Source organism: Mustela lutreola, chromosome 2 (assembly GCF_030435805.1).
Source record: "Mustela lutreola isolate mMusLut2 chromosome 2, mMusLut2.pri, whole genome shotgun sequence".
Lineage (NCBI taxonomy): Eukaryota > Metazoa > Chordata > Mammalia > Carnivora > Mustelidae > Mustela > Mustela lutreola.
Window position 1 is genome coordinate 149,830,954 of NC_081291.1, and position 16,012 is coordinate 149,846,965.

The 16,012-nt window shown below is 37.0% G+C and overlaps 1 protein-coding gene across 6 annotated transcripts in view; it reads left to right on the forward strand.

The window, feature by feature from the left end:
- Nucleotides 1–885: 885 nt before the first annotated feature.
- Nucleotides 886–16,012, forward strand: part of HLTF (helicase like transcription factor) — a 52,650-nt gene continuing 37,523 nt past the window's right edge. For all 6 annotated transcript variants that reach the window (XM_059163819.1, XM_059163820.1, XM_059163821.1 and 3 more), the window contains exons 1-5: nt 886–1,114; nt 2,252–2,459; nt 11,763–11,929; nt 13,405–13,538; nt 14,321–14,418. In XM_059163819.1, coding sequence (XP_059019802.1) covers nt 1,095–1,114; nt 2,252–2,459; nt 11,763–11,929; nt 13,405–13,538; nt 14,321–14,418 — 627 coding nt within the window. In that variant the 5' untranslated portion in view covers nt 886–1,094. The remainder of the gene's footprint in view (nt 1,115–2,251; nt 2,460–11,762; nt 11,930–13,404; nt 13,539–14,320; nt 14,419–16,012) is intronic.

Sequence of the window (16,012 nt, forward strand, 5' to 3'; positions counted from 1 at the left end):
TCAAAACCAGCACCAGCTTCTTACTGTGGTGCTGCTGCTGCACCATTTTAAAGGTCAGCCGAATTAGCTTGTTCTGGGCTCCCAAGCTGCAGAGCTCAGCCTTGCCAGCCTCTTGGTTGCAGTCAGCCCGCTAGCCAACCCCCCCAAAGTACATTTTCTGATTCTCCTCTGACTCAAAAGCCAACTGTGTAGCTCCGTTCCTCCTATGGTTCCTGAAGGAAAACAAGCTTCTTTCCACCTATTCACACGGGCAGCCACGTGCCTCAGGTGTACCCGGCCCTGCTCATCACTCCCAGCTATCAACAACTGCTAGAAATCAATTTTTCCTTAAAAAAGAAAATGGAAGCGGGAGGGGGGGGACCCTGTAAATCTAAATTCCAATTAAAGTCTCCTGAATTCGTTGTGTCTCATAGATTCGCTAGTGACACTTAAAATGAATAGTTTGAGGGCAATCACCCGAGGTTCACCCCAGGAAATGAAATAAAGTATCTCGCTGGTCGCTCCAGGGTTTATTCAGTGTAAAATCCTGGTACAGGTCACATGAGATGAGGTAAGGATGAGGCAGGATGAGGTCAGGCCTGAAGAATGGGTCTGAGACAAACAATGGAAAAGGAGGGTCATTCTGCTGCGTTTGAAGCTGGGAATCAAATCGAAAACGCAGACACCGCCCGCACGCCACTCTGACTCCTAGGGCCGCGTGGCTTTCCCGCGCGCTCGCCTCGGGGGCGGGGAAGAACCCGGATGGAACCGCCCCTGCAGCCGGGACCCCCTACAGTCTTTGAATCCCTGCGTGGGGCGGAGTTGCCCTCCCTTCCATGCTCTGATTGGTTTATTTCTGTAGGCCCTCTCCTCGCGATTGGACTTTGCCAGTGTCAGTCACAAAGCGTCACTGGTCTCTTAGATTGTTGCTAGAAGGCGACGGCGTCGACGTCTGACTAGATTCGCGGCGTCTCACTTCCACCAGAGCGCTTTTCCTTCGGCGCTCGGAACCTATCCTCAGCTTCTCGGCTGTGGGGCCTGGAGGGAGGCGTATTGAGGCGGCTCGAGAGCTATCTGGGGCGCCCAAGCGTTCCGTTCGTTACCCGCTCAGCGCCATGTCCTGGATGTTCAAGAGGTGAAGGGGGCGAAGGGGGTGGGGCGCAGGGGGTAACGGCCTGTTGGCGTCCCCAAATGAACCTGACCTTCCCTGCGTTCCCTTCGAGTTCTCCTCGCGTTCCCGGTGCAGCTTATATTCGTCTTGCTGGTGGTTCATATCACCGCCGGAGAAATAAATGCATTGCCTTAGCTGGCGAGGGGAGGCTCCTCAGGCGAGCCTCATGCCAGGGCTTGGGCATATCAGGGGTTATGGGGGGATTCTGGGGGGCCCGGGATTCAAAGCTCCGCTCTTTAACATGGGTCCTGATCTGAGCTTTATTCAGTCAGCACCCGTTAGATGCTCAATGTGCGCTAGACGGTGTGCTCAGAATAAAGGACCAATTAAGAGAGCCCTTGTCCCCAGGTAGCTTAGAATTTATGTGCATGTACATACCTGGAAATATGTATTTGCAATGGAGCCAGAGGTATGCGGAGCGTACAAGGAAAACGCGGGGAAATAGCTTCCGTCTGTTTTTAGGAAAGTTTCAGGAAGCCCCTCAATGGACTTCCCCTTATTTTTCATTTTCCAAATTGGTGCACACGCCTCTTCCTGGAACAGTTATCCATGAAAGGATTGAGGGTACCCTTAAACCAATGGGAATGGAAGGCTTGAGGTCATCTTCCCATGATGGTATGATTTGGATGCCTGAATAAGGGTTCTGTTTGGAGAGAATTAAAATAGTGGATGCTGGACGTATTATCTGTAACCGTATAGATGGCTTCACATATAATAATAGTTCCATATTTGCAAGTCCTTTCTAGTTCGATTTTTATTGAAATATGGTGTGTGATTAGAATTACAGACATCATATACATTTTAGTTTAAATAGGTTATCATCACTAGGAAAAAGATTTGTGAGCCCTTGTTGGAGTTTTCATTTTGAGTACTCAGTGGGTAGAAGAGGCATTACGGAGCAGGTAGGGTTCCTGGAGACCTTCCCCACTCACTCCAATACCTGCTTTACCCATAGTAGCACTCTGTCGATCTTTTTATATAACAGTTCCCTCTAAAGATTTAACATGTCGAAATAAAATGAGAAAACATTTGGCCTGTGTATATAACATGGTCTTTGGTTAAATGGTGTATCATTTTCTTGTGCTTTTTCTTTTTTAATAGAGATCCTGTTTGGAAGTACTTGCAGACTGTCCAATACGGAACCCATGGAAATTTTCCACGCCTCTCATATCCAACTTTCTTTCCCCGTTTTGAATTCCAAGATATTATACCTCCAGATGACTTCCTAACTAGTGATGAAGAGCTAGATTCAGTTTTATTTGGAACTTTGAGAGGTCATGTAGTTGGACTACGCTATTACACAGGAGTAGTGAGTATTACATATTAAGTTGAAATATATTTATCTTATTAACCTAGAAAAGAATTTGAAGGTGATATGTACAATTACTACTTATTTTACTTTAATTAGAATGTATCTAGTTAAGAGATAACAAATATTTAATGACTAATTTTCTTTTGCATTTATATTCTGCTTGTAATACACAGGGCACTTTTTCCAGTATGGTTTCATTTGATAGCTGTAATGACTCAAAGGTAGATAGAACATCTGTTATCCCGTTTTTATAACTGAAGAACTAAAACTTAGGAGGGTTAGATGACTGGCCCAAAAAGCAGATATTTGGGGTACATTTGTAGAGTAACTTCCAAGTCAGTTCTTTGCTTTCTCCCCTTCTGTCCCTTACCGCATTTCTCTACTTCAGTGTTTTTAATTTAGGAAGATTAATTCCTGCTAGATAAGGGAATTGTCTATTTTTAGGTCCTTTTTTCCCCTTTCTGTAGTAAGACTACCTGTCTCCTAATTTTTCTCCCTATGTCTGTCTTACTGTTTCTCTTTTTGCATTGTGTGTATGTGTGAGAGATAGAGATAGTACATGATTTCATAGCTGGTGAGAAGTTGTCTTTGTTATGGTTATGTAGGATGTTTTTGCGTTATTTGGATGATGTGTCACTAGTTTTCTTTTTTATTACGAAGTATTTTAAGCATGCATAAGAGTAGAATAGTATAACAAACTCCCATATACCCAAATCCATATACCCAAATATAACAAATTTTTCTCACATTTCTTTCATCACTTTTTCTTTTGTCCTTTAGGACAAAAAATCTCTACTGTATCAGTTCACATTCATATAATTCAGTATGTCTCTGTAAAAAAATTCAAACTTTGTTATTTTCATACTTAAAATTAGTAATTCCTTATTACATCTAATAACTAATTCATAATCAGTTTTCTTGATTGTTTAAAAATGTCTTTTTATAGTTTTTTTTTTGAGAGAGAACAAGCTAGAGCATGTGCGGGGAGGGTCAGGAGAGGAAGAGACAGAATCTTATGCAGGCTCAAGTGTGGAGCCCCACAAGGGGCTGGATCTCATGACCCTTAGAGACAAGTGACTGAGCCACCTCACCTGGCACACCTCCTATATTTTCTTTACATTGGAGCTTCTTAGAATATTTTGTAATTGTTTGAAATGTGTTGCTAGGAAATTTCTTAGGAAAGAACACGATTTCCTAAGTTTTTCTATGTTTCTAATTGTGATATTTATATTAACGGGCAGTTTGGCTAAATACAAAGTCCTTGACCCATTTTTTGCTATGTGATATTTTGATGTTGCATAAAATGTTGGTTAGAATTCTGATGACAATATGATTTCTCTCCCATATAAGTGAATTGGGTATTTTTGCCTCCATAACTAAAGGGTATTTTTCCTTATCTTGAAAGGTCTTATGATTGCCCTGTAACTTCATTTTTTTCTGTTCCAGTTATTTTTTCTTTAATTATAGCTTTAAGTGTTTGTTTTGTTTTTCAGGGACTCCATTCTACCATCTATGTATTAGATCTCCTCTGCATATATCTGTGCCCGTGTATATGTCTATTGCTGTCTCTGAAATCCTTTTTTTAAAAAATTTAAATTATATTAACATTTTTAAAATTTAATTTTGTGTTTTCAGTGTTCCAAGATTCATTGTTTATGCACCACACCCAGTGCTCCATGCAACAGGTACCCTCCTTAATACTCACCACTAGGCTCATCTAATCCCCCACTTCCCTCCCCTCCAAAACCCTTAGCTTGTTTCTCAGAGTCCACGGTTTCTCGTGGTTCGTCTCCCCTTCTGATTTCTTCCAATTCACTTTTCCTTTCCTTCTCCTACTGTCCTCCATGTTATTTCTTATGCTCCACAACTAAGTGAAGCTATATGATAATTGACTCTCACTGCTTGTCTTACTTCATTCAGTATAATCTCCTCCAGTCCCATCCATGTTGATACAAAAGTTGGGTATTCTTTCTGATGGAGGCATAATATTCCATTATACATATGGACCATATCTTCTTTATCCATTCGTCTGTTGAAGGGCATCTTGGCTCTTTTGGCAGTTTGGTGATTGTGGCCATTGCTGCTATGAATATTGGGGCCCTTCTTTTCACTACATCTGTACTTTGGGGTAAATACCCAGTAGTGCAATTGCAGGGTCATAGGGTAGCTGTATTTTTAATTTCTTAAGGAATCTCCACACTGTTTTCCAAAGTGGCTGCACCAACTTGCATTCCCACCACCAGTGTAAGAGGGTTCCCCTTTCTCCACATCCTCTGCAACAATTGTCCTTTCTTGTCTTGTTAATTTTGGCCATTCTGACTAGTGTAAGATGGTATCTCAATGTGGTTTTTATTTGAATCTCCCCGATGGCTAATGATGATGAACATTTTTTCATGTGTCTCTTAGCCATTTTATGTCTTCTTTGGAGAAGTGTCTGTTCATATCTTTTGCCCTCTGAATTCCTTTCTGTTAAACTTCTTCACTTTTTAATTTTTCATCATTTATTTCCCTTACCATATAGTTATCTGCAAGGTCTGTGCACTTTGTGTTCCTTCTAGTTTTTAATTCTGAAATAGTTTTTCATTTCTAATTTTTTCCTGAAATCTATCAGTTCCAATGTCCTATCCATCTCTTTTTTTCTTTTTAAATATTTTATTTATTTGTCAGAGAGAGCGCGCCTGCATAAGTAAGGGAAGCTGCAGGCAGTGGGAGAAGCAGACTTCTCACAGAGCAGGGAGCCTGATGTGGGACTCAATCCCAGGACCCTGGGATCATAACGTGAGCCAAAGGCAGATGCTCAACTGACTGAGGAACCCAGGCATCCCTGTTCATCTCTTCTTTAGTTCTCATATCAATCTCTGAGCTTGCCTATTTCTGATTTGTGCTATTTTTTCAAAACTTTGATTGTTTTCTAAATTATTTTAAGCCATTGTGAAATACTGGATTATGGTTTCTGATTTTAGAAGATTTACTATTTGTTGAGTTAGAATAATTTCCATGATATTAATAAGCTAATAAAAATATTGAACCCATTAAAGTAATCATCACTTAAGTTTTTTTATTTTTTAAAATATGTATTATTTATTTTATAAGTAATACATATTCATTATTTTTAAATGGCTAAAAGAAAAAACACTAAATCTCCCTGTAGTTTATCATTCTGGACCATAACTTATTCATTTTATTTTTTCACACTTCACTCTATGAACATATGCATGTAAATTGAAATTATATTATGTGTTAAAAAATATGATCGTTATTAGTATGTTATAGTGATCACCCTTTTTTCTCCTGGTAGAATATTAGGACTATCTTTTCATGTCAGTACAAATCTATATCATATTTTTAGTTTCCTTATTGATGGTCATTTTGGGATTGATCACTACTGTGAGAATATAATAAAAATTGAGGTATTTAACTTTGCATAGTTATTATTTTCAACTTTTTGCAGTTTTATTGAGATGGGATTTACATGAGAATATATGCATATTTTCAAGTAAATGATTCCATGAGTTTTGAGAAAGATAAATATATGATAATCACCACTTTAGGCAAGATGTAGATTATTTCTATCACCCCTAAAAGTTTGGTTGTATTTTCTTGTTCATTTCTGCTCTACCTGCCCTACAACTACAACCTAATTTCTGTTGCTCATAGTTAATTTAGGCTGTTCTAGAGATTTATATGCATTAAATCATACATTATGTACTTTTTAATTCTCATTTCATTCAAACTCAGCATAATTCAAATAGTCAATTTTGGCAATTTATATTTTTAAAGAAAATTATCTAAATTTTCATACTTATTGTTGCAGAGTTGTGCTTAGTAACATTTTGACTGTGTTCATTCTTTGTGCTATACATTTGTGTCTAGTTTTTATCAGTTAGTTTTGGTAGAGATTTAAGTTTCATCTTTTCAAACAACCTTTCTTGGATTTTTCTTAATGGTTGTTATTTTTCTTCATTCCTTCTGTTTTGTATCTGTTATCTTATTTTCCTGAAGTTTATTTTATTTTATTTTTAGGTTTTCGATTTGAATGCTTCATTTTAACCTTACTAATAATAGCTTTTAGGGTCGTCTGGGTGGCTCAGTCATTAAGCATCTGCCTTCAGCTCAGGTCCTAATCCCAGGGTTCTGGGATGGAGCCCTGCATGGGGCTCCCTGCTCAGTGAGAAGCCTGCTTATTCCTCTCCCACTCCCCCTGTTTGTGTTTCCTCTCTTGCTGTGTCTCTGTCAAATAAATAAATAAAATATTTTAAAAAAATAATGATAGCTTTTTGGGGCGCCTGGGTGGCTCAGTGGGTTAAAGCCTCTGCTTCCGGCTCAGGTCATGATCTCAGGATCCTGGAGTCAAGCCCACATCGGGCTCTCTGCTCAGCTGGGAGCCTGCCTCCTCCTCTCTGTCTGCCTGCCTCGCTGCCTACTTGTGATCTCTATCTGTCAAATTAAAATCTTAAAAAAAAATAGCTTTTAATCTTTTAAACATTCTTCAAAGTACTATATTAGTTGTATCTCCTAAGTTTTGATACAAAAAGTTGGCATTGCTATTTTTTAAAGATTATTTATTTTATTTTTAAAGATTTTATTATTGTATTTAGTTGAGAGAGAAAGAGCTTCAGTTGGGGAGGGGTGGAGAAGGACAGAGGGAAAAGGAAATGCAGACTCTCCGCTGAGTAAGAATCCTGGGGGCCTGATGTGGGCTCAATCCCAGGACCCCTGGATTATGATCTGAGCTGAGGGCAGATGGTTAACCGATTTAGCCTATTTATTTGTTTTAGAGAGAAAGCACGCACATGCGTGCAAGTGCCTCCAACTGCACTTGCACAGGGGGAGAGCTAGGGACAGAAGCAGACTCCCTGCTGAGTGTGGAGCCCTGTGTGGTGCTGGATCTCCCTGAGATCATGACCTAAGCTGAAGAGTCAGTGTCTGAGGCTTAACTGACTCAGCAATCCAGGTGCCCCAGGAATTGCTAATTTTTTTTTTTAACGTGCTTTTTAAAGTTTATGGTTAAATTTATTTCTTGACACATCAAAGTATTTTATAATAAAATAGATTATTTTTTTCCTATTCTAAAAATATTGTTATAAGTAGTCATAATTCTCTTTTTATTGTTTTTAATCTTTTTTTTTAATATGTCCTTTTTTGTCTTGGTGCTCAGGTCTTGTTTTCTTTGTTTTTGTTGTCTCTAGCATTTTGGCCTATATGTATTCTATATTAAATTCTACTATCATTAATTACTTTCTACTATCTATCTACTGTCTACTATCAGTAATTACTTACGTCTGTAGTAAGTGACAGTTACCTAATTTTAATAAGTGATAATTTATTACAATAAAAGAAACTTACCTAATTTTCTTGTTTGAGATAAAATCTAAAATATATTGGTTGTTTTCTTTTTGCCTTTTTGAGGTTGTATATTTCCTGGGATTTGCATAATTTTGTGTAAAAAAATATCAGGCTTGCAGGCATTGGCAGAGAGGATGGGACTGGGAGAGGATAGAGCTATGCCTTATGAATATCTCCAAAGGACTAGAGAAGGAGTATCTGATAATCTGATTGGTCAGGCTATAGTGAAAAATCAGTAGACAGATCTTGGTGGTGGTTTGAAGCAGCATTCCCTTGTCTTTTTCAGACAATTAAAAAAGTGATAAACACTACCATAAAATTCACCATTTTTATTTTTTTAAAGATTTATTTGTCAGAGAGAAGGGCAGTCAGAGGGAGAAGCAGGCTCCTTGTTCAGCAAGGAGCATGATGCAGGATTTGATCCCAGGATGCTGGGATAGTGACCTGACCTGAGGGCAGACGCTTAACCAACTGAGTGATCCAGGTGTCTCAATATTCACCATTTTTAAAAAAAAAATTATTTATTTATTTGACAGAGACAGAGAGATTACAAGTAGGCAGAGAGGCAGGAAGAGGGAGAGGGGGAAGCAGGCTCCCCGCTGAGCGGAGAACCCGATGCGGGGCTCAATCCTAGGACCCTGAGATCATGACCTATGCTGAAGGCAGAGGCTTAACCCACTGAGCTACCCAGGCACCCCTACCAATATTCACCATTTTTTAAGTGTACATAGATTTGAGTGGTTTTTATACACAAGGTTATGTAACTGTCCCCGCTGTCTGGTTCCAGAATGTTTCATCACTCCAGAAAGAACCCTGTATGCATTAGAAATCACTCGCCATTATTCTCTCTCCTCAGTCTCTGGTATCTACTAATTTATTTTCTACTTATATGGATGTGCCTACTGTATGCAATGCATATAAATTGAGCCATACAATATGTGACCTTTCTGTCTGGCCTGCATTACTGCCATCTTTTGTGTTAACATTCTCTGTGTGCCATTTTAAGTTCCTTGTTTCTTTGGCTATATATTTTGAGTTGTTTCCTTATTTGTTGCTCTGGGAAATTACAGTTAATATCTTAATTCATAAAAAATTTAGTTTGGATTAGTGCCAATTTAATTTTAATAGCATACAAAAATTTTGCTTATAGATAGCTCCATTTCCCTCATCCCCCATTCCTTTGTGCTGTTAACATACAGATTATATACAGTGAATGCTCATCAACATGTATTTATGATTGTTTTATGTACTTTTAAATCAGGTAGGAGAAAAAAGTTAATAACCAAAAGAAATTATACTGTTTATATTTACCTAATTACCCTTATCTTTAGTCCTTACTTCTTTGTGTAGATTCAAGTTATTGTCTAGTCCTTTGATTTCAGATGTAGGTCTCTAATATTTCTTATAGGACAGGTCTGCTGGTGGTGATTTCTCAGTTTTTGTTTAACTGGTATGTCTTTAATTTCTCCTATACTTTTGAAGGGTGGTTTTACTGGATATACAGTTCTTGGCTTTAGTTTTTTTGGAAGCACTTTGAAAAGTTATTGCACTGTCTTCTGGCCTCTATGCTTTCTAATGAGAAATCAGATATTTAACCTTATTGAGGATCCCCCTATAACTAAGGCGTTTCTCCTCTTGTTGCTTTCAGCATTTTTTACCACAGCTTAATTATGCTGTGTCTGGGTTTAGATCTCTTTTAGTTTATTTGGAGTTTGTTGACTTTCTAAGATATGTAGATTAACGTTTTTCATCAAATTTGGGGAGTTTTCAGGTATTATTTCTTCAAATATCCTCTCTACCCCTTTTCTCCTCTCCTTCTGAGACTGGTGTGTATCTTAGATATGGTTGCTATTGTCCCACAGATCTCTAAGGCCTGTTCATGTTTCTCCATCTTTTGTCTTTCTATTTCTCAGACTCTTTAACCATTCTTAGACTAATCTAATTGACCTGTCTTCAACTTCATTAATATTTCTGCCTCCGCATATCCGCTATTGAGCCTTTCTAGTGAAAATTTTTTTTTTTTTTACTTCACTTTTTGACAATAGACTTTGTATTTGGTGAGACATAGTTTTTGTGCGTTCCTTTAGTATTTTTAGACATGGTTTGCTTTAGGTTTTTGAACATAACTTTAAATTTTTTTCCTAGTAGGTCAAACATCTTTGCTTCCTCACGGGCAGTTGATAGCTTTTTTTTTTTTTTTTTTTTTTTAAGATTTTATTTATTTATTTGACAGAGATCACAAGTAGGCAGAGAGGCAGGCAGAGAGAGAGAGAGAGGAGGAGGAAGCAGGCTCCCTGCAGAGCAGAGAGCCCGACATGAGGCTCGATCCCAGGACCCTGGGGTCATGACTTGAGCCAAAGGCAGAGGCTTTAACCCACTGAGCCACCCAGGCGCCCCTGATAGCTTTTTTCTTATGAGTGAACTATACCTTCTCATTTCTTTGCATGTCTTTTGTTGTTGTTGTTGTTGAAAAGGAGACATTTTAAATAATGTGGCAACAGTAAAAATTAGATATTCTTCTCTGTCTCCAGGGTTGTTTGTTGTTGCTGATTTTGCTAATTGTTGCTTGTTTAATGATTTTCCTGAATTAACCCTGTAAAATGTACCGATGTCTGCATTTGGTTAACTTAGTAGTCAGCTTATAATTATACCAGTCTTTCAGTCTTTACTAAATGAGGGGATCTATATGCATTTGGGGCACTCTTCAGTTGACATTGCTTCCTTAACATTCATGTCCTGCTTGTTCAGAGCCGCAAGTGTAGTCAGAGGTGTGAGCTTAGGGTCTTCTGAAGTCTATCCCTGATCATATGCACAGCCTCAGGCTTGCATACAGCCCTCTGCTTGAATATGGCCTTGTACATTCCCAGAAATGTATTGGAGCTTTTCAAAGCCATTGGAGCTTTTCAAAGCCATTCAAAGATGGACATCTTAGTCCCCAGCTTTCCTTTTAATCTTCTCGGTTATTGTATTGTTTGCCCCATCTATTACCCACTGCCTTTAAAATTGTTTCTGATAAATACCCCCCCCAAGGAAGAAGGTTTTTTTGTATTGGATGCGCTCAGAGATCAAATAGAGATCACTTTGCACGTGGAGATCTTCTGGAGAACCATCATACAGGTCAAATAATAACAATTCTTTGGGAATGAATCTGTGAAAGATTCTGTTCCATTGCACTCCCTTTGGTGACTGCTAGACTGCACTAAGACTTTTAGCAAGTTATTTTTAAAGGCTATCATGCAGCTGAGAGATGGAGAGGGACTAGAGCACTGATGTTTAGCTGTTTTTCTCCAATTAACACCCTTCAGGTTTCTGCAGTCCTTTGGTTGGTTTTCTAGATATCTGGAAAAGTTGATTCTGAAAATTTCTGTCATTTTTTTCATTGCCATTATGGAAGAGAGAATTTTCAAAAGTCCTTAACTCTTCTGTTTTCAGTGATGTCACCTTCAGGCAATTTCTAATCTGGTAGAATCAGAATGGCATGAGTTGAAGGTTGGATATATTTTCTTAATTTTGTTCCATTCTGGCTTAGAATTAATAACTTTTTCCCTTTTTAGAGTCTGGAGAAATCACACTTAGGAACCAGCTTGCTTGGATGTAAATTCTAATTCTATGTAATATTCTTAGAACAATAGCATATGATAAGCATTCAATAAAGATCACCTGTTTTCGGAAGTTATGATGTTGAAAAATGTTAGTGTGACTCTTTTATTTAGTTTTGAATGTATCATGCAGATATCAAGGATCTTTTAACTTTCCAGTGAATGTAAGTTTAAAAAATACTATAAAAATATTATAAAATATATTTTTATGTTAATATACAATATAAGCCTAATAAAATATACATTTTTATATGCTATTATTAAGTATTAAAAAGTAAATGGGAAGCCCAGAAAAGTTTATTGAAGAAAGTTCCTATTGCGTTTATTATTTATAATATTATCTGTTTATTATTAGGTTAATAATAATGAAATGGTTGCATTACAACGAGAGCCCAATAATCCCTATGATAAGAATGCAATTAAAGTAAACAATGTAAATGGAAATCAGGTTGGCCATTTAAAGAAAGATCTTGCAGCTGCATTGGCCTATATCATGGACAACAAATTGGCACAGATTGAAGGGTAATGTATTTTCAGAGTTTAGTTTTAATAATTAGAAGTTGTGATATTTGAATTTGTTAAGAGGCTGTATAGTTGCCCTTACAACTTTTATCACTATGCCTTTATTGTGTGTTAATAAATGTGTTAATTCTTTTCCCATCTGCCTCTACTACCCCATCCATGAAACAACTATTCCCTTACTTTTCTACTAAATTATTACCACGGAGAATAGTAGACTTTGGCTCAAATATTAGGAGGTCCACACCATGTGTCCAAACTTTTTAGTGCATCGATTTGGGAGTTTAAAAGTGTTTAAATCAGAGGTTGTAAACTAGTAGCCTGTGATCATATGTAAGTGAGTTTCATTTTGCCTACATAGTGTTTTATAATTTTTCATTCATTTCTAATATTCAAATATCTGGATATTCTGCATTTTATACAAGTTTATTTTTTACCTAATGTAAAAATTATTTATATAGATTTATCTTGACAAATGGAAGATCTGACCTTCATTTTCACAGGATATCAGTTGACTGGAACAGGGTAGCAGCTGCTACTTTAGGCAAGGCCTATACGCTCCCAGTTCTACCACCCCTTCCTTTTTTAAAACTCCCAGTGTCCTTGGTTACCTTTTTTTCTCTTCTAGGCATTTAGTCTGTGAGCTCAACTTTAAGTATGGAATGTTTAGAATATGAAAAGGTGATGTTGGATGATAAATACTGAGTAATGTCTTCTCACTTGTTTTCTCCATTCTCAGTTCATTAAATTTTTTGGATATTGAGAATAAATTTTTAGTGAATTCTGGGTCAAAAATGCAGTTGACCCTTGTACAACATGGGTTTGACCCGTATGGGTCCACTTAAATGCAGATTTTTAAAAAATAAATGCAGTATAATACTGTGAACGTATTCTGTCTTCTTTATGATTTTGTGAATGTTTTCTTTAGCTTACTTTAAGAAAACAGTCTCTCATGCATATAACCTACAAAATATATGTTAACTATGGTATTGGTAAGGCTTACAATAGGCTATTAGTAGTTAAGATTTTAGGGTGTCAAACGTTATATGTGGATTTTTGACTGCATAGGGGATCAGTGTCCCCATGTTGTTAAGGGTCAGATGTAGTTCTTGCAAATTATTTCCCATTCTCCCAGAATTGGTTGCTACCATCAGTGGTTCTGTTAGTGAAAGCTCTACCCCAATTAAACTTACTATTGTACCTATCTTACAATCTCAATTATAGGTTACCCTGCTTTATTCTTTCAGTTTCTTCTTTCTGTTTCAAAAACAGAGGAACAGAAAGTGATGGTTGTTGATACTGTCCCTGTACTACTTCTGTCTTTCTAGTTTGCCCATATAGTTCCTTCTTATTTCACTTCCTTGCAAAATTTGAATGAGGTGCTTACAGTATTTAATAGTCACATTCTTAATGGAAGTAAAAAATAAAACATTTCTAATTTTCTCTCTTCTTTTTTTTTTTTCTCTTAAATATAATAGGGTCGTTCCTTTTGGTGCAAACAATGCCTTTACCATGCCTCTCCATATGACTTTTTGGGGAAAAGAAGAACATAGAAAAGCGGTTTTAGATCAGTTGAAGAAGCATGGATTTAAATTGGGTCCTGCACCAAAAAGTAGGTTTTAGAGTTTAAGCTCCTATTTTTTTTTGCTATTGTAAGATGTAGGAATTGTAAAACATTTCTTCTCTTGAGAAATAATTTGAGTTTGTTTGGCTAAACTGATTTGTGTGTTGAAGGCTCTGAGTTGTAACTCAGAAATTGTTTTAAGGAAATACCTGATTTTTTTTCCTCTTTATTTTGAAATTATTATAGCTTCATAGGAAGGGGCGCACGCGCGCGCATGTGTGTGTGTGTGTGTGAACATGCACACACAACACAGACTATGTACAAAGAGGTTCTGTATTCCTTTCCCTAGGTTTCCTCAATGATAACATCTGGAAATCACTGATTTTAAACTTCATCTTTGAAAAAGACAAAAAGAATCTCCCAATAGGAAATGAAGAACTAATATTTATTTGGCAAGAGTTTGTTCAAAAATGTGAAATTATTTTAACAATGTATTTTTTAATAACTTTTAGGTTTTTTTTTTTTTTTTTTTTAAGATTTTATTCATTTATTTGACAGAGAGAGAGATCACAAGTAGGCAGAGAGGCAGGCAGAGAAAGGAAGGGAAGCAGGCTCCCCGCCAAACAGAGAGCCCAACACGGGGCTTGGTCTCAGGACCCCGGGATCACGACCTGAGTGGAAGGCAGAGGCTTTAACCCACTGAGCTACCCAGGCGCCCCGACTTTTAGTTTTTTAAAAAATCTTTTAAATATATTTCAAACATAAGTTCTAAAAGTCACTAAAAGATAATTCATTTGATGATTTTATTCTTTTCATTTTGTAAATTACAGCTTTAGGATTCAGTTTAGAAAGTAGTTGGGGCTCTGGAAGAGCTGGACCAAGCTATAGTATGCCAGTTCATGCTGCAGTACAGATGACAACTGAGCAGGTATGCTGCTTTTTTATTTTATAATCTAAAAGTGAATTTTAAATGTTGAAGATAGTGTTTTAAAAAATAAGATAAATATGTATGTGCTAGTATATGTGATCTTCGGGTATGTTAAGTTATGAAACATGTTATAGAATATATATTAAAAACTATTTTAAGACTTTATTTGAGAGAGCAAGTGAGGGCAAGCATAAGCAGGTGGGAAGGGCAGAAGGGAGAGAGAAGCAGACTCCCTGTTGAGCAGGATCCCAGGACCCTGAGATAATGACCTGAGCTAAAGGCAGATGCTTAACCAACTAAGCCACCCAGGCCTGCCTATGTTAAAAACTTTTATGTGAAAAGAAAGCAGTGATAAGGAATGCATACACATTCGTACATATATTAAAACACATGCATTGTTGTATATGCATGGGATGTTTTAGTATGTTTTGATGTTTTTATATTATTTGGATTTTTTTAAATGTTCAAATATTTTAAAAATTTTAAGCTTGAAACTTGTTTCAGTAAGTTTGCAAATGGGATGCAAAAAAAATTCTAAATCGTAGACATTAGTGTAGTACTTACTTTGTCTAATTTGTAAGATACTATTAGGTTAAGTTAATTTGGGAAAAAAGAATATATAATAAATTAATGGAGATCAGTCTATAAATACATCAGTTTTTGTTTTGTTTTGTTTTGTCTCTACCTATCTCTGTTAGCCTTTTTGTCTTGTAATTGTAGTTATCATAGTTTACCTGCTTGTTGTTGGTAGGGCTTGAGCCTGTGTCTGGTGGGTAAACCCCAGGTTACCTCTAACTTTTTTGACTTGGCCTGATTTCTTCTGGGCTACTGCTTTGTAGTCATGTGCTTATTTATAAAAGTAATTATAACACATGTTGTTACAGAATTAGATTAGATCAGTTTAAAGAACCAACTAAATTAGCATAAGATAAAAATCATCTATTAATATTTTGCAGCACATAGCAAGTTGTTTGTAGTAATAGTAAATGAAGTGACATTAACTTAGGAAAAAAGTCAAATAAATGTACCTGGTAGGATCCGACAGAATGTTTTGAATACAATTAATAGAATCACAGAATTGCAATGGCAGAAGGAACCTTAGAGACACTCTAAATCTACATTATCCCTTTCATTTTATAAGAGTGAGATATAGGCAATAAGGGTTAAATCTCTTGCCCAGTGTTATGTACAGATTTGTGACAGAGCTGTGACAAACCTTAGATTTATCTCATTCGTATTTTTTTTTTTTTTAAAGATTTTATTTACTTATTTGACAGATAGAAATCACAAGTAGGCAGAGGCAGTCAGAGAGAGGGAGGGAGAAACAGGCTCCCCGCTGAGCAGAGAGCCGGATGCGGGACTCGATCCCAACACCCTGAGATCATGACCTGAGCTGAAGGTGGAGGCTTAACCCACTGAGTCACCCAGGTGCCTCTCATGTATATTCTTTTGATTGTAACACAGTTCCTCATAAACCTAAAGCATCTATTCATTCTGCCTTCAGTGAGCAATGTAGCAACTCAAAAAATGTGTTAGGTACCTTTTGTTATTCAAATCTTTTAGTTAATTAAATGATTTGAAAGCCCTGAATTAA